Genomic DNA, 27,693 nt, shown 5'->3' with positions numbered 1-27,693 from the left:
TCTGGTGTATATTCACACCTTTCGGGTTTTTGCAGACCTTGCCACATCTGCAGACTGCACTCGTAGCCAATTGAACGTTGGCGTTGGTCATAGCAAAAATATCCGTCCGTTCGGGGTGCAAATGCTTTTTGCACAGCTTCCAGGATGTTCTTCATGGCAGGTCATGAATAATAAAATTAATTCAATTACTGCTCTGCTCATTGGAAACAATGGACCAACCAGTAATGAGCAATTTGGAAATTGTACATGTACTTCTGTTAACATTAACTGTAACATTTACAATTTAACAGATATGGCACTAATGAGAGGTAATTAAATCCCAAGGCTGCACAAGATGTTTTATTATATTTTTATCACATATATGAACACTACGAATCTAGCAATTTTCCATCAGTAAAGGGTTAGTTTTAAAGGGGATTCTATCTGTCTTTTGGAAAAACGTAACCCTCACAATGTAATTTATTTTTTCATATTTTAATGCCACCCTAGATGTTATTGCAAAACTCACAAACCAGTACAAAACTGTTGAACTAATCAATAAATATCTCAGAACTGTAACAGAGATGTCATCACTTTTGATTACTGGTAAATGTGTAAATGGATAGATGGATGAATTGGAATAACTGGTTTCTTGTTTCCTTTATAGATATCAGGATTCAATAACTATAATACGATGAGCTCAGAATCAGAATTCAATGATGGTGATATAAAGGAAAAGCAAGCCATCAATGACGACTACAAGGACACAGGATATGACCGTGGGCACCTTAATCCCAATAGTTTCCAGGTGGGTGATGGTTGTGTGGCAACGTACACGCTGACAAACGCTGCCCCCATGGATGCCTGTTTTAACCGTGTACACTGGAAAGACTGCGAGAAAGAGTTGCGGGATATTATAAAAGGAAATCTCCGTATTGACGGAGACAGTGCAAAAGCCTACCTTATCACCGGTACTGTTCCCGATCCAAATCACAGAATACCTCAAAGTGGGGAATTTGATGAAGGCGATGTACATGACTTTAACAGAGTGACGGTTCCCACTCATGTCTGGACGGCTCTCTGTTACAAACACCGGACTGATGATCGTAAATCATTTTCCCTTGCCTACATAGGAAAGAACCAGCCAGAGAGTAACACACAAATGATGTCCGTTCGGGAATTGAATTCTATGCTGAGAAACCTGTCTCCTCATTATCAGGCAGTTCAGATATTTGAGGATGACTGTTTCCCTGACAACCAGAAATCACAGAAAGTTATATCTAGTCTGTACAAACAAATTCAAAACTCAGTCAGCCAAAGACTCCAGATACCCCCTGATGTGTTGAACAGTTTCCAAAATCAGCCCAGTAGCACAGACCTTCAGCCATATGACCATCCAGGAAAAAGACGCAAGGTTATTAGCATAATGAGATCCTTTGATAATGTACTCTCCTTTTTCAAAGAGCTGGAAAACATTAAGTATTTGACCGAATCAGCATGTCTGTTGACTAAGGTTACAAGGTTGGATGGGGTTGCATATGGGGTTTCAAAGAGGAGCCTTGCATCATTGCATGAAGTTTTAGAATGTCAGCAGGTCCTGGAGAATTCAGAGTATCGGTCAAAGACTGCAGCTGATGGGACTCACTGTAAGAGTCCAATGTCTCCTGTGTACTGTGTATGTGATACATCTGATGTTTCGATTCATGATGAGCTCAGAAAGAGGGACTTGGGTCAGGAGTCCAAACCTGTTAAATGTCAGGATGCCTCAGAGATATCAATTGCTGAGGAGATGACCACAGCAGATCTTCAGAGTGGCCTGCGTTGCTGTGATACAGACAATGGAGTCAAGCGCTTGTGTACCTCCCCCTGCCTGTACCAGGAGAAGCTCAAGGACTACCAGTGTTACTCAGGACAGTCCTATGTACAGTGCTCACCCCAATACTCACTCATCACTGCTAAAGGAGAGAAATGCAAAGATGATCACCCCTGTGCCACATATGGACTTGATTACTACTGGTGTAAGAAAGCTTCGGGATCGTGGGATTACTGCAGTCCGCCTCTGCCTGACAGTATAACAACAACTGCCGAAAAATGTCGTACTAATCATGCATGCGGCAAATATGGTTATAGTGACTACTGGTGCTACACTGATTATAATGATCACTGGGAGTACTGCTGCACTCATAATGATCGCTTTTCAGCTGCAAATGGCAAAACCTGTAAGCCTGATCACCCCTGTGGAAAGTATGGTGAAGACTACTTATGGTGCTACACCACAGATGGCAGTTGGGAAAAGTGCTGTGTGGGAGACTGAAATTTAAAAAGAGATTCATTTCATATTTGCAGCAGTTAGTTTTTTTGTTTGCCAGTTTTGATTATAAATGAAAAGTGCCCTTGCGTTTTCTATGCTTTGCTCATATAATTTCACCCTGAGCTTTTGCACAGATACAGATATGCGCATCTGAATATTACTTGGTAAAAATTATGTACCTACAAGAAATAAAGATTTAACCTCTACAATGTTACACTGTTTATCTTTACAGATCTGTTCAGCTGATACTTTACACAACACACAAATGTTTTCTATTAAAATCGATTCAAGAATTTCATCTTGTGTATGTAAAGTACCCTGAGCTTCAGTACAACATTAACACAGCTTCTGTGGTTAGACACCGTACTCGGGTACTGACTGTAAGAAATCCACTTGTAGAGTCTTGTTTCAGCAAGACAGTGATTTATTGAACAGTAAAAATAATAAAATGTAATGCAGTGTAGACATACACCGGGTATTGAAAGGCAGTTCAAATACAAATTAAGGGCACTTCTTCATGACCCTTTATACCCCCAAAGATCCTTCCCCAACAAGGTGCTGTGTGTAGGTGTGCTGAGTGAATTTACATATAAAGTGTGACTTCCTGGAGTGTGAGGATCCTGAGACAGGGATGGGACAGGACAGGACGGAGACTTTCCTGTGAGAGCAAATGGTAGCTCAGCCCCTTCTCTGGCCACTGTCAATTGAATTATCTTCCTTAGCACCCTAGCAGTGCCGACCGGAACCCCCATTCTCTCCCAGACTTCCCCCATGATCATAAATTGCTAACCCACTCTGTATTCAAAAGATGAACCAAGAACATTGGGGCATCTTTACTACTTTTCCTAACACTGACCAGTGATGAATGTGGTAGCAGGCAGACCCAGGCAGACTTTTCCATAAACATAACATTGTCTGCATATTATGTTAATAGGACAGACAATGTTATGCTCCGTCTGCCTCAGCCTGCCTGCCTCCCCATCCATCACTGGTTATTTTCTGACTACACAACGCCGTTGACTGGATATCATTTGGCTGATTTATCAGTTTTACCAGAGCAGTGATACAGTTGCTGTTCTGGTATGCATGTAATATGTACAATAACGCTACATTTGTTGACTGGTCAAAACCTTAATTGTATAAAAATAATGAACTCTTTTAAATAAATATATGTGTTATGAATGCTCAGAAAAAATCAGTAAAGTGCTTAATGCCATATATGTACCCTTTATACTTTACTTTTAGATGGCCTGGATAAACCTTAATTAGTGCCATAAAATTCATCCATGTTATCATACTGATATGTGCACTTTATTTCTATTTAAAAAAATATAACTATACTTATAAAAAGAAAAAAATTAAAACTACAGACGCTCCTCTACTTGCGAACGAGATACGTTCCAAACGGTCGTTTGTAACTTGAAATGTTCGTAAGTCGTTATTCAACATCATTTTAAGAGTATATGCAAGTACAAAGAACTAGGATGCTGGGAGTGCAAACGCTATGCTGCTGCGCGGTGAGAGTAGCAGCCAGAAGTCGTACTAGGTGGAATTGACGCGCAGAAAAAAAAAATCATGTTGCGGACAGGAAATGGGAGCCCAAGGGACACGATTTGGACCTACAGTCCTCTTCATTCGTATGTCTGAAATTTTGTAAGTTGAAAGTTCGTAAATAGAGGACTGCAGGCAGCGTGTGGCTCAGTGGGCTAAGCCTGTGTCCTTGTAATCAGAAGGTTGCAGATTTGAACCCAGCCTCAGCACGTCTGCGGGTCCTTGAGCAAGCCCCATAGATCCCTGGGCACCGCTACAGGTGGCAGCCCTTTGCAGACAACTTCCTCTATGAAAAAAAAGAGGAAGTTGTGGGAGGCGTAAAGACAATTTCCCTCCGGGGATCAATAAAAAGTATCAATTATTATTATAGTTGCATCAGACAATTTTTCATGGAAATGCACCAGTATGTATTTCTCTCCTTTTCATGGCACACTTGCACTACACAGGTGCCAGGCAGAGTTACCCCAACACAGGAAGAAAATGGCAAAACTCCCCACAGTGCATAACACAAAGATTTTACTGTATGGCCACATATATTAGCAAGCAAAACACCTCATACGAGTACCAGTTGATAACACTACAAACCAGTCACAGCAGTGTCTCACACCACAGGTCCAGACACACCAGTTCAGGTCCCAACTATGCAGCTCCCTTCCATCTTGCAGCAAAAACGCCTCTTCCTGCTCCTGGAGGAGGTGAACAATGGAAGGACAAAAGAGGGAGAAGTAAACACAACAACAAAAGAAAAAAGAAATAAAAACAAACTATTATGAGGTCTTCAGAAATATAAATCCCAAGAAGTGAAAAACAGAAAAATCAAACCAAACCAACACCCTGCTGGCTCCACAAGAGTCTGCTCAGTCTCCCCTCAGGTCGTATGTCACTCTGGAGAATCCCACACCCTCGCAGTGCCACTGAATTCAACAAAAAAGGGGAAGAGACACACTGTGGCAAGCCCAGCTGATCTAACAATACCCACCATGTAAGAAAGGTGGCAGTACTGAGCTGGACCCAGCGCCCCTCTACACGTCTCCTGCTCCATATGAAAAGTCTCATGTTATCGACCTTCTGTGTCAAATCTGTGAAATCCCTGCATTGTTGTGTCGCTGCTGCAAAAGAGTGAGACCATAAACCTCCACACACAACACTACCAACCTTCTCAGCATTCACAGTTTCACTTCTTTTTCTTCTCAGAAATATCTTTATAAAAAAATTCTCCTTAAATACAAATCAAGAACATTTCAAATAAATGCATGTGCAAAAGAAAATAAAATAAATGAATAAAATGATTTTAGGCATAAACAATAAAATTGTAAACAGAAAAAAAACAATGAATATATGAAATGTTTAGATTTATACAAAATTGACTCTTACAGTATGAAACATAGATTATGCATCAATATATGCCTAGGGCATTTTTCCCCAAACACAACATATAACTACACTTTAGAAACACAAAAAGAACATGCTCCATACTTCTCTGTGCATGCATCAAAACAACAAGAAGGGGCCTGAGAATGACGGGGCATGAGACCGGCGGGCCTGAGAGTGGCGGGCCTGAGAGTGACAAAGCCTGAGAATGGCAGGCCTGAGAGTGGCGGGCCTGAGAGTGGCGGGCCTGAGAGTGACAAAGCCTGAGAATGGCGGGCTTGAGAGTGACAAAGCCTGAGAATGGCAGGCTTGAGAGTGACAAAGCCTGAGAATGGCGGGCCTGAGAGTGACAAAGCCTGAGAATGGCGGGCCTGAGAGTGACAAAGCCTGAGAATGGCGGGCTTGAGAGTGACAAAGCCTGAGAATGGCGGGCCTGAGAATGGCGGGCCTGAGAGTGGTGGGCCTGAGTGTGACAAAGCCTGAGAGTGACAAAGCCTGAGAATGGCGGGCCTGAGAGTGGTGGGCCTGAGAGTGGCGGGCCTGAGAGTGGTGGGCCTGAGAGCGGTGGGCCTGAGAGCAGCGGGCCTGAGAGTGACAAAGCCTGAGAATGGCGGGCCTGAGAGTGGTGGGCCTGAGAGCGGCGGGCCTGAGAGTGACAAAGCCTGAGAATGGCGGGCCTGAGAGTGGAGGGTCTGAGAGTGGTGGACCTGAGAGTGGTGGGCCTGAGAGAGGCGGGCCTGAGAGCGGAGGGCCTGAGAGTGATAAAGCCTGAGAATGGCGGGCATGAGAGCGGCGGGCCTGAGAGTGGCGGGCCTGAGAGTGACAAAGCCTGAGAATGGTGGGCCTGAGAGTGACAAAGCCTGAGAATGGCGGGCCTGAGAGTGGAGGGTCTGAGAGTAGTGGACCTGAGAGTGGTGGGCCTGAGAGAGGCGGGCCTGAGAGAGGCGGGCCTGAGAGCGGAGGGTCTGAGAGTGATAAAGCCTGAGAATAGCGGGCCTGAGAGCGGCGGGCCTGAGAGTGGCGGGCCTGAGAGCAGCGGGCCTGAGAGTGACAAATCCTGAGAATGGCGGGCCTGAGAGTGGCGGGCTTCAGAGTGGCGGGCTTGAGAGCAGCGGGCCTGAGAGTGGAGGGCCTGAGAGTGACAAAGCCTGAGAGTGGTGGGACTGAGAGCGGCGGGCCTGAGAGTGACAAATCCTGAGAATGGCGGGCCTGAGAGTGGCGGGCCTGAGAGCGGCGGGCCTGAGAGTGGAGGGCCTAAGAGTGACAATGCCTGAGAGTGGTGGGCCTGAGAGTGACAAAGCCTGAGAGTGACAAAGCCTGAGAGTGGTGGGCCTGAGAGTGACAAAGCCTGAGAATGGCGGGCCTGAGAGTGGAGGGTCTGAGAGTAGTGGACCTGAGAGTGGTGGGCCTGAGAGAGGCGGGCCTGAGAGCGGAGGGTCTGAGAGTGATAAAGCCTGAGAATGGCGGGCCTGAGAGCGGCGGGCCTGAGAGCGGCGGGCCTGAGAGCAGCGGGCCTGAGAGTGACAAATCCTGAGAATGGCGGGCCTGAGAGTGGCGGGCTTGAGAGTGGCGGGCTTGAGAGCAGCGGGCCTGAGAGTGGAGGGCCTGAGAGTGACAAAGCCTGAGAGTGGTGGGACTGAGAGCGGCGGGCCTGAGAGTGACAAATCCTGAGAATGGCGGGCCTGAGAGTGGCGGGCCTGAGAGCGGCGGGCCTGAGAGTGGAGGGCCTAAGAGTGACAATGCCTGAGAGTGGTGGGCCTGAGAGTGACAAAGCCTGAGAGTGAAAAAGCCTGAGAGTGGTGGGCCTGAGAGTGACAAAACCTGAGAGTGGAGGGCCTAAGAGTGACAAAGCCTGAGAGTGGTGGGCCTGAGAGTGACAAAGCCTGAGAGTGACAAAGCCTGAGAGTGGTGGGCCTGAGTGTGACAAAGCCTGAGAGTGGCGGGCCTGAGAGTGGTGGGCCTGAGAGTGACAAAGCCTGAGAGTGGCGGGCCTGAGAGTGGTGAGCCTGAGAGTGACAAAGCCTGAGAGTGACAAAGCCTGAGAGTGGTGGGCCTGAGTGTGACAAAGCCTGAGAGTGGCGGGCCTGAGAGTGGTGGGCCTGAGAGTGACAAAGCCTGAGAGTGACAAAGCCTGAGAGTGACAAAGCCTGAGAGAGACGGACCTGTGAGTGGTGCGACTGAGAGCGACGGGCCCGAGAGTGGTGGGCCTGAGAGTGGTGGGCCTGAGAGCGACGGGCCTGTGAGTGGTGGGCCTGAGAGTAACGAGCCTGAAAGTGACGGAGCCTGAGAGCCACAGAGCCTGAGAGCGACGGAGCCTGAGAGTGGCAGGCCTGAGAGTAGCAGGCCTGAGAGTGGCGGGTCTGAGAGTTTAGGGCCTAAGAGTGACAAAGCCTGAGAGTGGAGGGCCTAAGAGTGACAAAGCCTGAGAGTGACAAAGCCTGAGAGTGGTGGGCCTGAGTGTGGTGGGCCTGAGAGCGACGGGCCTGTGAGTGGAGGGCCTGAGAGTGGTGGGCCTGAGATTCGTGGGCCTGAGAGCGGAGGGCCTGAGAGTGACAAAGCCTGAGAATGGCGGGCCTGAGAGTGGAGGGTCTGAGAGTGGTGGACCTGAGAGTGGCGGGCCTGAGAGCGGCGGGCCTGAGAGTGACAAAGCCTGAGAATGGTGGGCCTGAGAGTGACAAAGCCTGAGAATGGCGGGCCTGAGAGTGGAGGGTCTGAGAGTAGTGGACCTGAGAGTGGTGGGCCTGATAGTAACGAGCCTGAGAGTGACGGAGCCTGAGAGCCACAGAGCCTGAGAGCGACGGAGCCTGAGAGTGGCAGGCCTGAGAGTAGCAGGCCTGAGAGTGGCGGGTCTGAGAGTGGTGGACCTGAGAGTGGCGGGCCTGAGAGCGGCGGGCCTGAGAGTGGCGGGCCTGAGAGTGACAAAGCCTGAGAATGGTGGGCCTGAGAGTGACAAAGCCTGAGAATGGCGGGCCTGAGAGTGGAGGGTCTGAGAGTAGTGGACCTGAGAGTGGTGGGCCTGATAGTAACGAGCCTGAGAGTGACGGAGCCTGAGAGTAACGGAGCCTGAGAGCGACGGAGCCTGAGAGTGGTGGGCCTGATAGTAATGGGCCTGAGACTGACGGAGCCTGAGAGCGACGGAGCCTGAGAGTGACAAAACCTGAGAATGGCAGACCTGAGAGTGGTGGGCCTGAGAGTGACAAAGCCTGAGAATGGCGGACCTGAGAGTGGCGGGCCTGAGTGTGGAAGGCCTAAGAGTGACAAAGCCTGAGAGTGGTGCGCCTGAGAATGGCGGGCCTGAGAGTGGAGGGCCTAAGAGTGACAAAGCCTGAGAGTGGTGCGCCTGAGAATGGCGGGCCTGAGAGTGACAAAGCCTGAGAGTGGTGGGCCTGAGAGTGGCGGGCCTGAGAGCGGCGGGCCTGAGAGTGGAGGGCCTAAGAGAGACAAAGCCTGAGAGTGGTGGGCCTGAGAGTGGCGGGCCTGAGAGTGGAGGGTCTGAGAGTGGTGGACCTGAGAGTGCTGGGCCTGAGAGAGGCGGGCCTGAGAGCGGAGGGCCTGAGAGTGATAAAGCCTGAGAATGGCGGGCCAGAGAGTGACAAAGCCTGAGAATGGCGGGCCTGAGAGTGGAGGGTCTGAGAGTAGTGGACCTGAGAGTGGTGGGCCTGAGAGAGGCGGGCCTGAGAGCGGAGGGTCTGAGAGTGATAAAGCCTGAGAATAGCGGGCCTGAGAGCGGCGGGCCTGAGAGTGGAGGGCCTGAGAGTGACAAAGCCTGAGAATGGCGGACCTGAGAGTGGCGGGCCTGAGTGTGGAAGGCCTAAGAGTGACAAAGCCTGAGAGTGGTGCGCCTGAGAATGGCGGGCCTGAGAGTGGAGGGCCTAAGAGTGACAAAGCCTGAGAGTGGTGCGCCTGAGAATGGCGGGCCTGAGAGTGACAAAGCCTGAGAGTGGTGGGCCTGAGAGTGGCGGGCCTGAGAGCGGCGGGCCTGAGAGTGGAGGGCCTAAGAGAGACAAAGCCTGAGAGTGGTGGGCCTGAGAGTGGCGGGCCTGAGAGTGGAGGGTCTGAGAGTGGTGGACCTGAGAGTGCTGGGCCTGAGAGAGGCGGGCCTGAGAGCGGAGGGCCTGAGAGTGATAAAGCCTGAGAATGGCGGGCCTGAGAGCGGCGGGCCTGAGAGTGGCGGGCCTGAGAGTGACAAAGCCTGAGAATGGTGGGCCAAAGAGTGACAAAGCCTGAGAATGGCGGGCCTGAGAGTGGAGGGTCTGAGAGTAGTGGACCTGAGAGTGGTGGGCCTGAGAGAGGCGGGCCTGAGAGCGGAGGGTCTGAGAGTGATAAAGCCTGAGAATAGCGGGCCTGAGAGCGGCGGGCCTGAGAGTGGAGGGCCTGAGAGCAGCGGGCCTGAGAGTGACAAATCCTGAGAATGGCGGGCCTGAGAGTGGCGGGCTTGAGAGTGGCGGGCTTGAGAGCAGCGGGCCTGAGAGTGGAGGGCCTGAGAGTGACAAAGCCTGAGAGTGGTGGGACTGAGAGCGGCGGGCCTGAGAGTGACAAATCCTGAGAATGGCGGGCCTGAGAGTGGAGGGCCTGAGAGTGACAAAGCCTGAGAGTGGCGGGCCTGAGAGTGACAAAGCCTGAGAGTGACAAAGCCTGCGAGTGACAAAGCCTGAGAGCAGCGGGCCTAAGAGTGGTGGGCCTGAGAGTGACAAAGCCTGAGAGAGACGGACCTGTGAGTGGTGGGACTGAGAGCGACGGGCCTGAGAGTGGTGGGCCTGAGAGCGACTGGTCTGTGAGTGGAGGGCCTGAGAGTGGTGGGCCTGATAGTAACGAGCCTGAGAGTGACGGAGCCTGAGAGCCACAGAGCCTGAGAGCGACGGAGCCTGAGAGTGGCAGGCCTGAGAGTAGCAGGCCTGAGAGTGGCGGGTCTGAGAGTTTAGGGCCTAAGAGTGACAAAACCTGAGAGTGGAGGGCCTAAGAGTGACAAAGCCTGAGAGTGGTGGGCCTGAGAGTGGCGGGCCTGAGATTGGTGAGCCTGAGAGTGACAAAGCCTGAGAGTGACAAAGCCTGAGAGTGGTGGGCCTGAGTGTGGTGGGCCTGAGAGCGACGGGCCTGTGAGTGGAGGGCCTGAGAGTGGTGGGCCTGAGAGTGGTGGGCCTGAGAGCGGAGGGCCTGAGAGTGACAAAGCCTGAGGATGGCGGGCCTGAGAGTGACAAAGCCTGAGAATGGCGGGCCTGAGAGTGGAGGGTCTGAGAGTAGTGGACCTGAGAGTGGTGGGCCTGATAGTAACGAGCCTGAGAGTGACGGAGCCTGAGAGCCACAGAGCCTGAGAGCGACGGAGCCTGAGAGTGGCAGGCCTGAGAGTAGCAGGCCTGAGAGTGGCGGGTCTGAGAGTGGTGGACCTGAGAGTGGCGGGCCTGAGAGCGGCGGGCCTGAGAGTGGCGGGCCTGAGAGTGACAAAGCCTGAGAATGGTGGGCCTGAGAGTGACAAAGCCTGAGAATGGCGGGCCTGAGAGTGGAGGGTCTGAGAGTAGTGGACCTGAGAGTGGTGGGCCTAATAGTAACGAGCCTGAGAGTGACGGAGCCTGAGAGCCACAGAGCCTGAGAGCGACGGAGCCTGAGAGTGGCAGGCCTGAGAGTAGCAGGCCTGAGAGTGGCGGGTCTGAGAGTAACGGAGCCTGAGAGCGACGGAGCCTGAGAGTGGTGGGCCTGATAGTAATGGGCCTGAGAGTGACGGAGCCTGAGAGCGACGGAGCCTGAGAGTGACAAAGCCTGAGAGTAGTGGACCTGAGAGTGACAAAACCTGAGAATGGCAGACCTGAGAGTGGTGGGCCTGAGAGTGACAAAGCCTGAGAATGGCGGACCTGAGAGTGGCGGGCCTGAGTGTGGAAGGCCTAAGAGTGACAAAGCCTGAGAGTGGTGCGCCTGAGAATGGCGGGCCTGAGAGTGGAGGGCCTGAGTGTTACAAAGCCTGAGAGCAGCGGGCCTAAGAGTGGTGGGCCTGAGAGTGACAAAGCCTGAGAGAGACGGACCTGTGAGTGTTGGGCCCCAGAGCGACGGGCCTGAGAGTGGTGGGCCTGAGTGTGACAAAGCCTGAGAGTGGCGGGCCTGAGAGTGGTGGGCCTGAGAGTGACAATGCCTGAGAGTGGTGGGCCTGAGTGTGACAAAGCCTGAGAGCAGCGGGCCTAAGAGTGGTGGGCCTGAGAGTGACAAAGCCTGAGAGTGGCGGGCCCGAGAGTGGTGGGCCTGAGAGTGACAAAGCCTGAGAGTGGCTGGCCCGAGAGTGGTGGGCCTGAGAGTGACAAAGCCTGAGAGTGGCTGGCCCGAGAGTGGTGGGCCTGAGAGTGACAAAGCCTGAGAGTGGCGGGCCCGAGAGTGGTGGGCCTGAGAGTGACAAAGCCTGAGAGTGGCGGGCCCGAGAGTGGTGGGCCTGAGAGTGACAAAGCCTGAGAGTGGCGGGCCCGAGAGTGGTGGGCCTGAGAGTGACAAAGCCTGAGAGAGACGGACCTGTGAGTGGTGGGCCTGAGAGCGACGGGCCTGAGAGTGGTGGGCCTGAGAGTGGCGGGCCTGAGAGTGGCGGGCCTGAGAGCAGCGGGCCTGAGAGTGGTGGGCCTGAGAGTGACAAAGCCTGAGAGTGGCGGGCCCGAGAGTGGTGGGCCTGAGAGTGACAAAGCCTGAGAGTGGCGGGCCCGAGAGTGGTGGGCCTGAGAGTGACAAAGCCTGAGAGTGGCGGGCCTGAGAGTGGTGGGCCTGATAGTGACAAAGCCTAAGAATGGCAGGCCTGAGAGTGACAAAGCCTGAGAGTGGTGGGCCTGAGAGTGGTGGGCCTGAGAGTGACAAAGCCTGAGAGTGGCGGGCCCGAGAGTGGTGGGCCTGAGAGTGACAAAGCCTGAGAGTGGCGGGCCCGAGAGTGGTGGGCCTGAGAGTGACAAAGCCTGAGAGTGGCGGGCCTGAGAGTGGTGGGCCTGAGAGCGACGGGCCTGAGAGTGGTGGGCCTGAGAGTGACAAAGCCTGAGAGTGGCGGGCCTGAGAGAGACGGACCTGTGAGTGGTGGGCCTGAGAGTGGCGGGCCTTAGAGTGGCGGGCCTGAGAGTGGCGGGCCTGAGAGTGACGGACCTGTGAGTGGTGGGCCTGAGACCGACGGGCCTGAGAGTGGTGGGCCTGAGAGTGGCGGGCCTGAGAGTGGCGGGCCTGAGAGCAGCGGGCCTGAGAGTGGTGGGCCTGAGAGCGACGGGCCTGGGAGTGGTGGGCCTGAGAGTGACGGAGCCTGAGAGTGACGGAGCCTGAGAGCGTCGGAGCCTGAGGGTGGTGGGCCTGGTACATGCATTACAGCTTAGGACTGCGAGGCCAGACTACTTCCTTTGAACATATTTTTTACTCAATTAAAATTAAATCATTATTTTTTAATCGATCAGCTATGTTGTCTGATTCATTTGCATTTATGCATTTTGATAAAGCAGACGTCACTTGAACCCTGGCTAATAGTAATATATTTTCTATATCCTGCACTGCCCAGCAGACCCAGGCATCGCAGTAGCTGAAACGAGAATGTGCTGTTGTATTTTAATATACTGTAACACCCAAGCCATACTTAAACATTCAAGAGACACAATTCTCCACCTCTATTGGTCTACCTTGGCATCAGCATGTCAACCTGTCACCCAGCGTCTGCCCACTTTGCTCGATACTCACATGATACAATCCTGTGTGTGGGACTCATATAAGGAGGGCAAAAACCCTAAGCTTTATAGAAATCCCACTTCCAACCCACCGAAAGGTATGGCCCCCTATTGAGGGCTATGAGTGTCATGGCTCACAAACTACAAGACTATTAGGGAAACTACAGTACCTAAAGGAAGTGTATACATTTTACATATAGGAATAACTATTATGAGTACTATATAATGTACTATGTGTAGCATATTGGAGCTGCATAGATATACGACATTCTGTGCAGTCCCTTGAGCTCAGCCAATCGGGGGTGTCGAATACCTTCCTGCAGATAGACCTGGTGCCCATTCAAGGCTTTAATAATACATAAACCTGGAGCTTTCATGCTTCATTTGACTGCAACATGATTCAGTCTCATACTATGTAGAACATGTGACTCAATACAAATGGATCATCTGTAATTCCATCTATTTCTCTGTTGTCTTTCAACCCTGCAGGTTGTCTTGCAATGTAAATCTTTCCGTGTTATTGCACCCCTACCATTATTACACAGACACACGGCCCAGCGTGTTATTACACCCCTACCGTTATTACACAGACAGAAGGCCCACTGTGTTATTACACCCCTACCATTATTACACAGACACACGGCCCAGCGTGTTATTACACCCCTACCGTTATTTCACAGACACACGGCCCACCGTGTTATTACACCCCTACCGTTATTACACAGACACACGGCCCACCATGTTATTACACCCCTACCATTATTACACAGACAGAAGACCCACTGTGTTATTACACCCCTACCATTATTACACTTACTTACTCCTGAGACAGAAGGTGGGCACAGATACACTATTCACAACGATTAATATTTTACACTAGACATTACTTACAGTACAATGACATCACAATATGGAACGGCTATAGGGAATTATTTATAACGTTGGCACCAGTCCAACCTGTTGTGCATACACACTGTCCACGGGAATCGTCACGCCTGCTTACTTCTAAAACACCAAGTCAGCACACACACACACACGCTATTTACAGTGATTAATATTTAACACTACACATGATATTACTTACAGCATAATGACATCACAATATATGACAACTGCAGTGAACTATTTACAGGATTGGCACCAGTGCAACCTGCCACCAGTGCAACCTGCCAGACTGCCCGATTGGTACCTTCATCACTACCATATGTTACAGAGTAACCATGTACTGTATGAATGGTATTGTAATTTTAAAATTTTATTGGTGCTATTTGAGATTTTGTCAGTGTGGTTTTGCTTGTTCTGTGCTTGTGCTGACTACCTTCCATCACCCAACAAATGGGGTTTGCTTACACCAGTATAGTCTGTAGCTGTCTGTGTGAATGTTTGCCCAGCAATGGACAGGCCTCCTGTCCAGGTGTCCCCTCATGTCCTGTGCTTGGGATAAAGCATAAAAGAGAATAAATTATCCTGTTTGGTCCATTTACTCACAGTAAGTACTCAATACAGTAAGTAAAGTGGCATACATTGTTTCAGCTTATGTCCTATGTGCCGTTGTAACTGCTCTACTTTAATGGGTCCGATTCAGATTCTGTAAAAACAAAGAAAGGCCTGCCTGTTTACTTTAAGGAATCTGTAAGAAGGTGAAACTGTTGTTTCCTTTCCAGTTCCCAGTCTCATTTCAGACCCTCATACCATGTTTAGCACAGTTTTGTTCTAAATTTCTTTCAATAAAATGTGCCTACAGTACATGTCTATTCTGTCCCATGACATCTGGCATTTGCCTGATGATTTGTTTTTCTGAGATCTTCACATGTAATTGAGTCATACATTTTCATAAGTGACATATGATAATGCTCTATAAATCAGTTGTGGTTTCTCGTCTACAATCAATCATCTGGTGTCCAGGCAATCAGACAGCCACAACCTCACCACCTCCCAGAAGAGCTCATCAGTCAAGGTTTGAATGCTTTTGTTGTTCACTGGTTCATTTACAATGTCTATCCATTAAAACATATAGATTATAATAATACAATAATTTTCATATTATCAAAAAGTTTCTTAATAGTTACACTCTATATTGTCTAAAGAACCCAGATGCCTTTAGTAATAAATCTATAGTCTTGCAATAAATGTCATGAAATCTCTCTTTATTCAACTGCTATATAGAGAAATAACTCTTGCACTCTTTAGAACAAGATAAATTCCCTTCTAGGATTTGAAACCCTCTTGTTATGAGGCAGATTTTGACAATGAATTACAACATTATTTATATTTGGCAGATTGCTGTTTTCATTACAAAGTCCAGCTTCAACCCACCACAGGTCTGGATTCATTTGAATAACATACAATATAAAATTTTTAAATGTGCAATAGAAGTAAAAGTTTTATATGAGTGTATATATATATATATATATATTACCTGGCTCATGTGGTGGTCAATATATATATTGCAAAAATCAACAATGCTGTCCAAAAATCTTATGCCGTCAAAAGAAATGTTTAATGATATTTATCTTAGTGGTATACACCCATAGGGCAAAAAATTGTGACCACACTCACATGAAGCAAATGTTGACCGTCACGTAAAAGCAGTGTGTGTCAATGTGTGGAATGTATTAGATGGTAGCCAAACATTCGGTACTCGGAGATGGCATGTTGAATACCAATGAAATGCTAAATGGAAATATAATGCCCTTTCGGAGATGCACAGTCATCTGCTGTAACAATCTCGCCTTATCAAAGTTACTAAGGTCTTCAGTCGTACCCATTTCTTCTGCATTCAACAAACTGAATATGAATACCAAATGTTGGCTCACCATATATGAAACCCCAGACCTTGACATGTGCTGTTTTTTACAAGTCGATGGTATTCATGTTGGACATAATATTTTGTCTCATCAGTGTATGAGCTCCGAAAAAAAAAACACAATTTAACTGTGGGCATCTGAAAAGGCAGGTGGGAGTAGTTGCATGGCACTGGTAATCACACCATATTGGTAACCACATGAGGCAGGTCATATGTCCCGCCAGGAAGTTATAAAAGGGTGCCAAGATGGGATCTCATTCTCTGGCTGCTGTGGTTTACAACTGGACATGGGGTGGGTTCTTCTTCCCTGTGGGTAAGGAAAGGAGGAGAGGTTTGTTTGAGAACTTGAATGTTTGTTTAATTTTAATTTTACCAGGATGATTGCTAGCAGCGTGTAACTTCATGGAGGATGCAGAGGTGACTGTTTGGAATTTTATCATTTGACTGTGATCCCCTACGAGCTGCTGGGCTACAGACATTGAGGCTCTGGTAACTTGGGTTATACTGTGGGATTTAAAGGGGTTTATGTTTCTTTGATGTTGATTATATTTCTTTGTAGCTGTAGCATTAGAACGCTTCCTCTTGGTGTTACTGTGCTGCAAGGGCATTAAGCATTGCTGCAAAGGACCAGATCAGCCACTGTTTTAGGGTTATTTGATAGGGTTTTTGATTTGTTTTATTAGTGCCGTGGTTGCTGCTATGGGCTAAGTTGTAAGATTGTAAGTTTAGTATTGTATCTTGGGGGAGGGGGGGACATCGGCTGCTGCTCTCCCCTTTGTACATGGGATCTTTCTGTACAAGGCCGGATCTGCACAGGCTTTTCCTCTCTGCTGCCTGGGTGCCACACTGAGGGGACACTGTACTGTTTTGTGTAGTGCTTGTCGGGTTTTATTTTCATATGCCTCTCTGTTATTGTCCCTTTGCGGAGAGGGTTCGAACTTAGCCACATTCCAGAAGGAACATTAGGGGTTTCTCCTACTCTTACCTGGAGGTGGCGTAGTCAGAGAGCAGTGTGGGTATTCTGTGCTTTGGGCACCACATAACATTCGTTTGGAACATTATTGGACATTAAGAGTAACACAATAAGACGTAACATGAATTTCTCCTGTTAACACTTTACTTACAGCTATAATCAATGACGCATTATATAGACCTTCATGATGCATTATAATGATTGGTACAAGAATAAAGCATTACAGCATCTTCTATTGACAGTTGTATGGCATCACAGTGTTGATTATAATACTTCATAAGCTCCAAGTGTCTATAAATATCTTCATAATGCATTATATTGGTAGGTATTACAATTAAAGAGGCTTTGTACTGCATTATGAAGGTATCTATAGTGCATTATAGATGAGAGATGAGAGCTTCATAAAGCATTCATAATGCATAATAAACATGGCTATAATATGCTATGTTTTTCTTTTTTAAATACTTATAGCTATGCTTATAATGCCCTATGAATAACATGTGTTATGAATACGTTCATACATTCAAATAGACATGACATTCATAGAACGTGTTACAACTCTCCTTATTGTCACTGTCATGTTGGAGTGGAGTCTGGAGTGCTAGCTAGGGCTTGATGTGTGCCTTCCATGAGTCCTTCATTAATGTCTCCTTGGTTACCTCATCCTATTACATTGGTTAATTACCCTGCCTGTTGTATTCATACATCTATGGTTTAGCACTCCTCATCTCATTATCCTCATGTCATTCCCCTGTGTAGTTGTATGTAGTTGTGTTTAGGGTTGCGGGTGGCGGTGGTCTCCATGTTCCCTCAGTTGTATGTATTCAGCTTGTCTCCTCATTGAAACCCCCTTGGACTCTGCATATGCACCTTGGTCTCCCTGCACACATGCCTGGCTGCAATGTGACACTCTCTCTTTTTTTTACTATTTTCAGAACTCTAGAAGACCTACAAAAAGCTACGCAATCAAGCACATTCATTTTTGCCCATCAGGTTTTTGTTTTTAAATTCAGATACTGATATTCTGAAAATGAATTTCTCTGTAGAAAATACAACTGCATTCTTTAATATGCCAGAGAATCTCTGCAATAATTACAATGCTTTTGATTTTCTTTGTGGTGCATCAGTAGTTGGAGATGTTATACTCGGACTGCTGCTCAATGCTAGAGTGGTATGGCTCTTATTAAAAGGAATTGGGGGTCATGTGACCTCAGACATACTGGCTTTTAACTTAGCCTTCTCAGAACTCATCATCTGTCCATGCGTATTTTTCTTACTGCTACGTTACTTACAGTCGGACATTCCTTTTTTCATACCTGCCCTAGATTTTTGTTTTGAATTTGTCCAGGTTTCCAGGCCCTTGTTCCGCTGCTGCATCTGTGTAGACCGTTACCTGGCAGTGGTCCACCCAATCATCTTCTTAAAGTTCAAGCAAGTGAATTACAGACTGGAACTTCTGCTCACTGTTTGGTTCATTGCTCTTTTGTTCTGTACTCTCAGAATTTTTTATATGATACCCTTTGGAAATACTGCCATTTTTGTACCAGTCCTTACTATAGATACATTCTGCAGCATCTCCATACTCAGAGTTCTGAGGAAGCCTCGTCCTGGTGAGGGGGAACAGGAGGAGATGAACCTTATGAAGAGGAGAGCTTTCCGGACAGTCTTAGTGTTTCAGGTGATGATGATGTTCAACTACCTTCCCATGATAATTGTAACATCGTTTAATGTTATGATAGATCAAAAATATCAATGTCATCTGTTCTCCATGGCTTTCACCTTCTTGGTTCTTGGTAGCTTTGTGGACCCTCTCTTTTACTTCTCAAGATTAGGGATGCTGCCTTGTACTAAGAACAACTGAGGCAGCAGCCAGGAAAAAAACCTTGATATTTTTTATAATAGAGAAGAATAGAATAGAATAGAATAGAATAGCTTTCTGAATACCAGCTACAAAACAAAAAAAAAATCTTAATTTTGAAGTTTTGCTGTTGAAATATTACACTTTTATTCTTTTCTTTTTTTGTCCTGTCCGGCAGCTTTAGCAGAATCGTGGTCTGAATGCCCTGCTCTGCCAAACATGTTTGCTTTACCTTGGGAAGCTCTATAAACTCTCTATAGGCTCCTCATATTCATCATTTTCTTTTTATTTTATTTATTTTATTTTATTTTTAGCACATGTAAAATATTGCAGTGACCGACCTGCCTGAATATGAGGGAGATATGGAGGGAAAAAAAGGAGGAGAAAGTGAGAGATAAACTAAGAAAGACAGGAGTGAAGTAGGAAGCAGATAACAGGCAGCCAACTGCTGCATCTGTAAAGGAGAGAGAAAATAGGCAAAAGATCAACAGCATCTGAAAGAAATGCAAACATGGATAAATATATAAACAAATGTAAAGAATAAATGAAATAAAACAGATATACAAACATACAAAATTGTGTGTGCTTGGAGGGGTGTGTGTAAGCGTTTGTTCATCTGTGTAGGCGAGGTGTGCGGGCGTGTGTGTGTATGTTGTGTGTGTATGTTGCGTGCGTATGTTTTCAACATGGAACATACTTCATATGAGGGTGGGAGGCCACGACCACTCCCCATAAGAGCCAGAGGCCGCCGGAGACAGGCCCAGGAGACCCCGGACATCCGCAGCCCCCTAAGAGCAGGGAAGAGCCGGGGCCCTTTTTCCCAGTGACAGCCGCGCCTCCACCACAGCCAGAGGAGGAGGGAGGTCCCAGACCCAACCCCTACAGCCAAAAGGGCATGAGCCTCAGAGAACCAGAGGCAACAGGCAGCTGACCCCACGAGGGGCCGGCCACTCCTGCACCAACCCCCAGCAGAGAGCCCCGCCCATACTGGAGAGGCCCGAACCCCCCCCCCCCCCCCCCCCCACCCAGGCCACCACCCCAAGGAGAAGGGCCAACAACCATGCCAAGGAGGCAGCTGCACCCAGGACAGAGCAGCTAGCCCTAGACCCAGGCCCCTACCAGCTACACAGACACCCCGCAAACACACCTCTCAGCCATGCACACATCCCAACAACATACACAGACACCCACACACAGAGACAAAAAGACATAAGCCCATCCACTCCAGAACGTCCTCCAACGACCGACCTCAAGGCGCCATCAGCCGAGCGACCAGCTAAGCGCCTCCCCCACCCCCCACCCCACCATGTCGGGCAGGGAGCTGGGGTGTAGGAAGACCCACCCACTCTCCTCCCCCATGCACCTGTGTGAGAGGTAGAGTGTTGGATGCGTGTGAAGATGTATGTGACTGTATGTAGTGTGGGGGGTGAGTATAACTCTTAAGAAATTAAAATGGATTTAAAATTGATGGGGGAAGCGTAGAGGAGCGCTGCTTGTGAACAGCTCTCCTCCACATCACCCCTCCCATTAAGATCCTCAATATATATGGTGTGAGTAAAATTGAGGGGTGGCAGTAGTGGAGAGGTGAGTGAGACCACCTCAGCAGCCCTACCCACCAGCCTCTGAGTCGTGCCCCCACCACCCAAGGCCCTGTGTGTATACTGATATGTGATGACTGAAGTGCAATTAAATCAGGGGGAGGCAGAAGGCCACGCAGCACAGTGAGTAAGGCCATTTAAATGACCCTCCCCACCGTAGCGAGGGGCTGAGATTCGTAATACCTGGGGGCAGATTACTACCCCCCAGCAGAAGAGAGCCAGCTAACCATTATGCCAGTTTATTCGGCACCCCACCCACTGTTGTGCGGGAAGGAGCGGACCACTGCCAGCGCCAAAAGCTAGCCCCCCCCCTCGAAGGGTAGTTAGCACAAAAAGTGGCAAACTAGTCCAGGCCCAAGACATGCCACCCCCAATACAGCGCAGGCCGGATGCCCAGACATGGACCGACCCACCCTCCTGCTAGCACCCCGGAGGGAGCACAGACCACTCTCACGCAGGGAGGCACCGAGGAAACGGTCAGGCCCCTAGGGGCCAAAGCCCCCGACCCTGTACCCAGGGTCACACCGAAGAGGTCAACCACCCATCGCAGGGCCAGCCCCTGCCATCGCAAGCACCCCAGACCCCATGACTGCCATGCGGCACCTGCCCAAGCTCCCACCTCACCAACACAAGCAAGGGCAAACACCCAGACATCACAAGATGGCAGCCACAGCCCCCCAGCCCCAAGAAGCCACTAGACGCCCACAGCGCAGGGGCCCAACCCCGCCTCCCGCCAGGATCATGAGGAGACGTGACCCCCCCCCCCCCCCCCCCCATATAATGGAATTGGTCAATGTGGACCAGAGAGAATCCAAGTCACCTAATTAATTTTGTTTGGAACGAAGCAGACATTCTCTCCGGACTTATCTGATCTAGAATTAAATTTCTATGCTGAATAATACATAAATATTTTTTTTGATTTCCAGTTCATAGTTTTCTTTTGAATGCCTAAGGCAGTAAGGATTATATGTGCCTTATTTTCTTCCATATCTAATTCACTTGCATCACCTAAAATGCACAGTGTGGCTGAGGTTGGGATATGACAATTAAATCGATAGATCGATAGATATCCTCACATGCCAGAACTTCTGCACCGGTGTGCAGGACCATATGGGATGCATGTAGTTCTCCACAAAGTTACCTGAGCAGTGGGTACATAGGTTTGAGTTAATAAGGCACATTTGGAACATCCTTTGTCCCGTGTAGTGTATTCTATGGAGAGTTTTGTATTGTACAAGTTGGGCTTTTAGTCATTTTGAAGGTGTTTAAACATATTTTTTTCGAAAAGTTTTGCTCTGGATCGATGGATAGATCTCGCTCCCATTTTTAGGTTGGGAGGAAAATTGAGTCATCTATTTTTGACAGTAACATACATTTTTGATAATTTGGGGCAAGAGAGATTTTAAAATTCTAGTACACATGGAGGTATTTCTAAATTAAGATGATTAGGATTGAACCTTGCCTGAATAATGGGCTTCAATTGCTGATAGTCAAGAAATTTGCTAATTCCATATTTTGAGAAAAGCTCATTGAATGAGATTTCCTGTTTTGAATAACATGTTCAACATTTCTAATCCCTTTATCGTGCCATACAGGAAAGTTCAATGCTTTCTTTTTCTGGGGAATAAGTGGAGACCAAGTTATTTTAAAAAATTCCCACCAGGCTGTCAATGAGGTGTTAATACTAAGGCTTTTAAAACAGTTATAACGCTAAATGCTAGGACTTATAAAGGGTAGATCAGAGATTTTTACTTCTCCACTGATTGCTTGTTCTAAGTCCAGCCATGGACTGTCTCCTGGGCTTGATTTAATCCAATTTGATACATACTGCTGGCTAAGAAGTAGTGATAGAAATTTGGTAGTTCTACACCACCATAATTACCTTTAGCTTTTTGTAGGGTTTTTAAGCTTATTTGCGATGGTTTGTTCTTCCATAAAAATGATGAGATGCTTGAGTCTAGTGATTTAAACCAAGCAATAGAGGGTTTATTAGGAATCAGTGAGAACAAGTAATTGATTTTAGGCAGGACCTTCATTTTAATGGTGGCAATTCTACCCATGAGTGATATAGGTAGAGATTTCCATCGCATGAGATCATCTTCTACCTTTTTTGATAAAGGAATATGATTCGTCTGTACTAAGTCTATGTGCTTGGTTGCCAAAAAAAGTATGCCTAAGTATCTAAGGTTAGCTGACTGTACAGGACTAGCAGTTGTGTTTTGGAAATTACAATTCAGTTAAACTGTTTATTTGCTCCAGTTGATGGAGTAGTCTGATATAGATAAGAACTTATCAATAAGTGATATTGTCTTCAGCAGAGGTTGGTGAGTTTCTAAGAAAGAGTAATACGTCATCTGCATAAAGGAGTCCTTCTTTAATAAAAGCAGTGAGGTATGATAAAATCTCTTACAGTGATTGTGGAGAAATTTATTTCATATTCTTTGCGTTTTGCATCATGGATGATGAGTGTTTAGAATGCGTCCCATAAATGCTCTGGAATAGAAGGATTTTGAAGGATTTTGAAGGAGCTTGTACAACTTAAGAAAACAAAGTGCTGCTTCTAAATGCATTAATAAATGCAATTATAACATGCTAAGTGTCACGATCCGTGCAGTTAAACGGGTGAGCGCACAGGCGCACGGCAGGCAAGCGGGCAAGAAGTAGGCAAGCACAGCGAAGAACGGGGATAACGGGGATTTATTAGGGAGCAAAACGAAACGGAATATTGACATTGACAACATCAATGATGGGCAATGAACTCAGGCAAGACAGGGACTGAAATAGACAAGACAGAGCAAAACAACAAGGTACAGCTGGGTACGATCGGGGAAGCACACGTGGATAATCAGGGGGGCGTGGCACACATGAGGATCGTATGAGCTGGGCGTGACACTAAGCAGTGTTAAATAATGGCTGCTACCAAAGAAAATTCTACAAAAAAGGTGATCTAATATCACTGCAAGACTGGTTCTGAAGAAGTATTAAACATATCTAGCAGTAATAATAGCTATGTTTTCGGAAGGTTAAAAAGAGTTTGGTTTTAAAGAAATGCATGCAAGCAAAAATCCGCCTGCATGCTAATCCTTAAACAAGTGATATGATAATGTAGCAATTCAGGCAAATTTGAAATCTGAAAAAGTCTAACCTTCAATAACCTTAGATATACGCTGTACTACCTACATGTCACACATTACAGATTATTTTTAGTCAATTAATTTTGAGGGTTACGAACTTATAACCCTTTGCAAATTTTCGTAAAGTCAAACCCACACAGCCTAGTGTCAAAAATAAAATTCCCCTAAAAGCCATCAAATCATGTGAGGATGTTTTGTAATGGATTCTCGCAAAGTTCCTTCCTTATTTCAGTGAATCTGTTTGCTGATCATCAGAACGACTGCACAGAAGAGAAAGCATTTGATTTCCATTGGCAGTTTACATGTACTGACATGCAGTTATATTAGCAAATGCTCAATTAATATTAGCAAATGCTAATTTTTCCAGATTTCAGTAAGCCATTCTTTCTTTATGTGGATGCATGTAATACCAGTCTTGGAGCAGTGCTTATGCAACATGACCAAGATGGTAGAGAAGTTGCAGTGGCTTTTGCAAGCCGCATGCTGCATGCAGCTGAAATGAAATACTCGACCTCGGAGAAGGAGTGTTTGCCTGTTGTCTGGGCACTGGAACATTATCTACTTTATGTGGAGGGGTCACGCGTTCCAGTGTTTTCTGACCATAATAGCCTGTAGTGGCTGATGTCTCAGCCTGACCCAAGAGGCCGCTTAGCGAGTTGGTGTCTGCGACTCCAGGAGTTTGACTTCACTATTGTGCACAAACCAGGAAGGGTGAATAGTGTTCCGGATGCGCTGTCTCACAACTCCTTGCAGAGGTGGAGTACACAGATCTTTTACTGGACGCTGCCATTTTAGGTACACTGAACCTGAGGGTTCAGCCTCTTGTCTGTTTGGAGGACAAAGATCAGCTGAGGAGACACCAGGCTGAGGACCCATTCACCAAAAGGGTGATGGACTGTTTAGGTCCTGAACAAGTCTCTGATGAGGGTCCTCTGTATTAATTTTGTATCCAGGACGGTCTTCTTTACTTTAGGGACACGAAAGGCCGGGGTTCACTACACCCACACAAATGTCTGTCACTGGTTGTTCCGGTGCAACTTCACTCAACCCTTTTGTCTTACTATCATGACCATCCTATTTCTGGTCACCTAGGTATTGCCAAGACGTTTCATAGGTGGCAGACTCATGTTTTCTGGCCGGGAATGCAACGGGATGTCAAAGCTTATGTGAAGGCTTGTGGTGTGTGCCAACTGGTTAAGCCCAGCCAGCTGAAGCCCTCTGACCTCTTGGTATTCATCATGGCTACTTACCCTTGGGAATATGTTGGTGTGGACTTTGTTGGCCGTCTTCCACGTACTGCACAGGGTAATACTCACATCTTGGTCTTTGTTGACTACTTCACCAGTGGGTCGAGGTTAGTGCGCTCAGGGAGGCCACTGCAGCTGTGGTGGCAGACCGGTTCATGGACAACATTGTATCCCGGCATGGTGCATCGAAATATTTAATTTCTGATAGGGGTACCCCCTTTGTAAATGCAGTTTTTGACACACTGCTTCGGACACTGGGAACGGAACACCGGCTGACAACTGTGTACCACCCCCAGACTAATATGACAGAAAGAGTGAATCGGACCTTAAAGATGGCAATCCGTGCATTTGTTGGCAACTTACATCACTCGTGGGATAAATTTATCCTCTAACTCTTGTTTGCGATGAAGACTGCTCCTCATGCAAGCACGGGTGACTCCCCAGCTTATCTGCTTTATGGTAGGAACCTAGCTACGCCACTTGACCTGTTACTAACCCCTGATACGGTTACTAACTGTATGACCATGTCCGGTGCTGTGTTTCGGAGAGCCATGATGTTCAGAAAAAACATTATGACCAATGTTGCCAGCATGTGTCTTTCGGGGTGAACAATCTGGTGAAAGTCCATAATCATCCCCGATCCGATGGGTTGGCAGTAGGGCTGCAGCTATCGATTATTTTAGTAATCAAGTATTCTAGGGCTGCAACGATTTATCGAGTAACTCGAATAACTCGATTACAAAAAATCCTCCTGCTCCTGGAGCCGAGACCTTATCGTGGTGGAGGGGTTTGCATGTTCCAATGATCCCAGGAGCTAAGTTGCCTGGGGCTTTACGCCCCTGGTAGGGTCTCCCAAAGCAAACAGGTCCAGGGTGAGGAACCAGACAAAGTGCGGCTCAAAAGACCCCTTATGATGAAGAAAAACATGGGCTGTGGAACAGTGGACCAGCTCTATACTCTCGGCAGGGTCCTGGAGGGTATGTGGGAGTTTGCCCAACCAGTCTACATGTGTTTTGTGGACTTGGAGAAGGCATTCGACCGCGTCCCTCGGGGAGTCCTGTGGGGAGTGCTCTGGGAGTAAGAGGTGCTGGACTACCTTATAAGGGCTGCTCAACGGTGCCAGAGCTTGGTCCGCATTGTCAGCAGTGTCGGACTCGTTCCCGGTGAGGGTTGGACTCCGCCAGGGCTGCCCTTTGTCACCGATTCTGTTCAGAACTTTCATGGACAGAATTTCTAGGCGCAGCCAGGGTGTTGAGGGTGTCCGGTTTGGTGACCTCAGGATTAGGTCTCTGCTTTTTGCAGATGATGTGGTTCTGTTAGCCTCATCGGACCGTGACCTTCAGCTCTCACTGGAGCAGTTCGCAGCCGAGTGTGAAGCGGCTGGGATGAAAATCAGCACCTCCAAATCCGAGACCATGGTCCTCAGCCAGAAAAGGGTGGAGTGCTTTCTCCTGGTCAGGGAGGGGGTCCTTCCCCAAGTCGAGGAGTTTAAGTGTCTCGGGATCTTGTTCACGAGTGGGGGAACGATGGAGCGGGAGATCGACAGGCGGATCGGTGCGGCGTCAGCAGTGATGCGGGCGCTGCATCGGTCTGTCATGGTGAAGAAGGAGCTGAGCCAAAAGGCAAAGCTCTCGATTTCCCAGTCGATCTACGTTCCTACCCTCACCTATGGTCATGAGCTATGGGTAGTGACCGAAAGAACGGGATCGCGAGTGCAAGCGGCCGAAATGAGTTTTCTCCGCAAGGTGGCTGGGCTCTCCCTTAGAGATAGGGTGAGGAGCTCAGTCATTCGGGAGGGACTCAGAGTAGAGCCGCTCCTCCTCCGCATTGAGAGGAGCCAGATGAGGTAGCTCAGGCATCTGATTAGGATGCCTCCTGGACGTCTCCCTGGTGAGGTGTTCCGGGCATGTCCCACTGGGGGAAGGCCCCTGGGAAGACCCAGGACACGTTGAAGGGACTTTGTCTCTCGGCTGGACTGGGAACGCCTCAGAATTCCCCCGGAGGAGCTAGATGAAGTAGCCGGGGAGAGGGAAGTCTGGGTTTCCCTGCTGAGACTGCTGCCCCCGCGACCTGACCTCGGATTCAGCAGAAGATAATGGATGGATGGATGGATGGATGGATGGATGGATGCAAAAAAATCCTCGATGCAAATTCTTTGCTTTGATGCTTCGTGTAATCCGCATGACTATGTACTGCTTAGTGATCACCGTGTTTCACTCAGAGGATTATTACTGTTGCATGGTGTGCTTATGGTGCATTACGTGTAGCAGGTTTGATCTGATGGTGCAATGGAGGAAGACAGGGAAAATAGCCAGGAAAGTCAAAGAAAAACACGAAAAATGTCTAAAGTTTGAGACCATTTCAAACATAAGAGAAACGAAAATACTGTACAGTGTGTCCATTATAAAACCGAATTAGCTTACCACAATAGCACAATGTCAATGATACAACATCTCAACATAAGGCACCCAGTCTATCCATCCAGTCCACAGAGTGGAACCAATACAAGGTAAGCACGAGCGCTTCACTCACATTCGCGGCTGAAATAGACCTGCGAAAGAAACGTATTTATGGGCATAAGCGTGAATAAAAAAGTATAACAAGATTCAGCCCAAGCAGCCCCTATTTTTCCTCAACAGAAACACTGATAACACAACAGCAGCGAAAATGATGCTGTCGTAGTTAACTAACATGGAGCTGGAGCCTGTTGTGGAAGAAATTTCTTAGAGTCCAATGTTTAAGAGTTTGACAACCTTTATTTAGTCAATGAGCTCAAAGGGAACATGCACTCAGCAGTCATGCGTCTCATGCTCTGCTCCCAGAAGACCAAGTGCATACATCTCTTATAGCCAAAAACTCGCCAGTCTTCAGACAGTTCAAGAAAAGGTCAGATATCTGTAGACACCGGTTACTTCTGCCTACTGATGCTCGCTTATCAGCTCAGAACAGAACAACCTATTTGTGATCATTCTTTTGCAGTTTCATTCTTCTATTCGGAGTTAACTTTATCCAATTACTTCATCTCACTTCCCTCATGTGCCCCTCGTTCTCTTTTCTACATTATCCTTTAACCAATAACATGCATGCATTTATAATATCTTCTGCAACAGCTTACTTCTCAGGTCATGCCTTCGCCTTGCCCCGGGCCCCTTGCGGAGCAAGCTTCATCATTGCAAGAATGTTAGTTCCTTAATAGAAAATAGA

General features: G+C 48.0%; 1 protein-coding gene and 1 long non-coding RNA gene across 4 annotated transcripts in view; one reads left to right on the top strand and one right to left on the bottom strand.

The window, feature by feature from the left end:
* LOC125704559 (endonuclease domain-containing 1 protein-like) overlaps window positions 1-27,693 on the top strand; it is a 99,903-nt gene that overhangs the window by 2,727 nt on the left and 69,483 nt on the right. Inside the window, exon 2 of one of the 3 annotated variants that reach the window (XM_048970268.1) lies at window positions 647-1,896. The exons of 1 other annotated variant lie outside the window; for it this stretch is intronic. In XM_048970268.1, the coding sequence (XP_048826225.1) occupies window positions 647-1,896 (1,250 nt within the window). Of the gene's footprint in view, window positions 1-646; window positions 2,505-27,693 lie in introns of those variants that run through there. One more of the 3 variants, XM_048970267.1, reaches the window with a different exon arrangement.
* Window positions 2,694-4,779, bottom strand: LOC125704562 (uncharacterized). Its single transcript, XR_007381174.1, has 2 exons — window positions 4,427-4,779; window positions 2,694-4,127 (listed from the first exon to the last, which is right to left on the bottom strand). It is a non-coding gene; the product is annotated as an uncharacterized LOC125704562 (long non-coding RNA).

The sequence above is a fragment of the Brienomyrus brachyistius genome, chromosome 12 (genome assembly GCF_023856365.1).
Source record: "Brienomyrus brachyistius isolate T26 chromosome 12, BBRACH_0.4, whole genome shotgun sequence".
Classification (NCBI taxonomy): Eukaryota; Metazoa; Chordata; class Actinopteri; order Osteoglossiformes; family Mormyridae; genus Brienomyrus; species Brienomyrus brachyistius.
The sequence above is the reverse complement of the archived record's forward strand: the minus strand, read 5'-3'. Positions and strand labels throughout refer to the sequence as shown.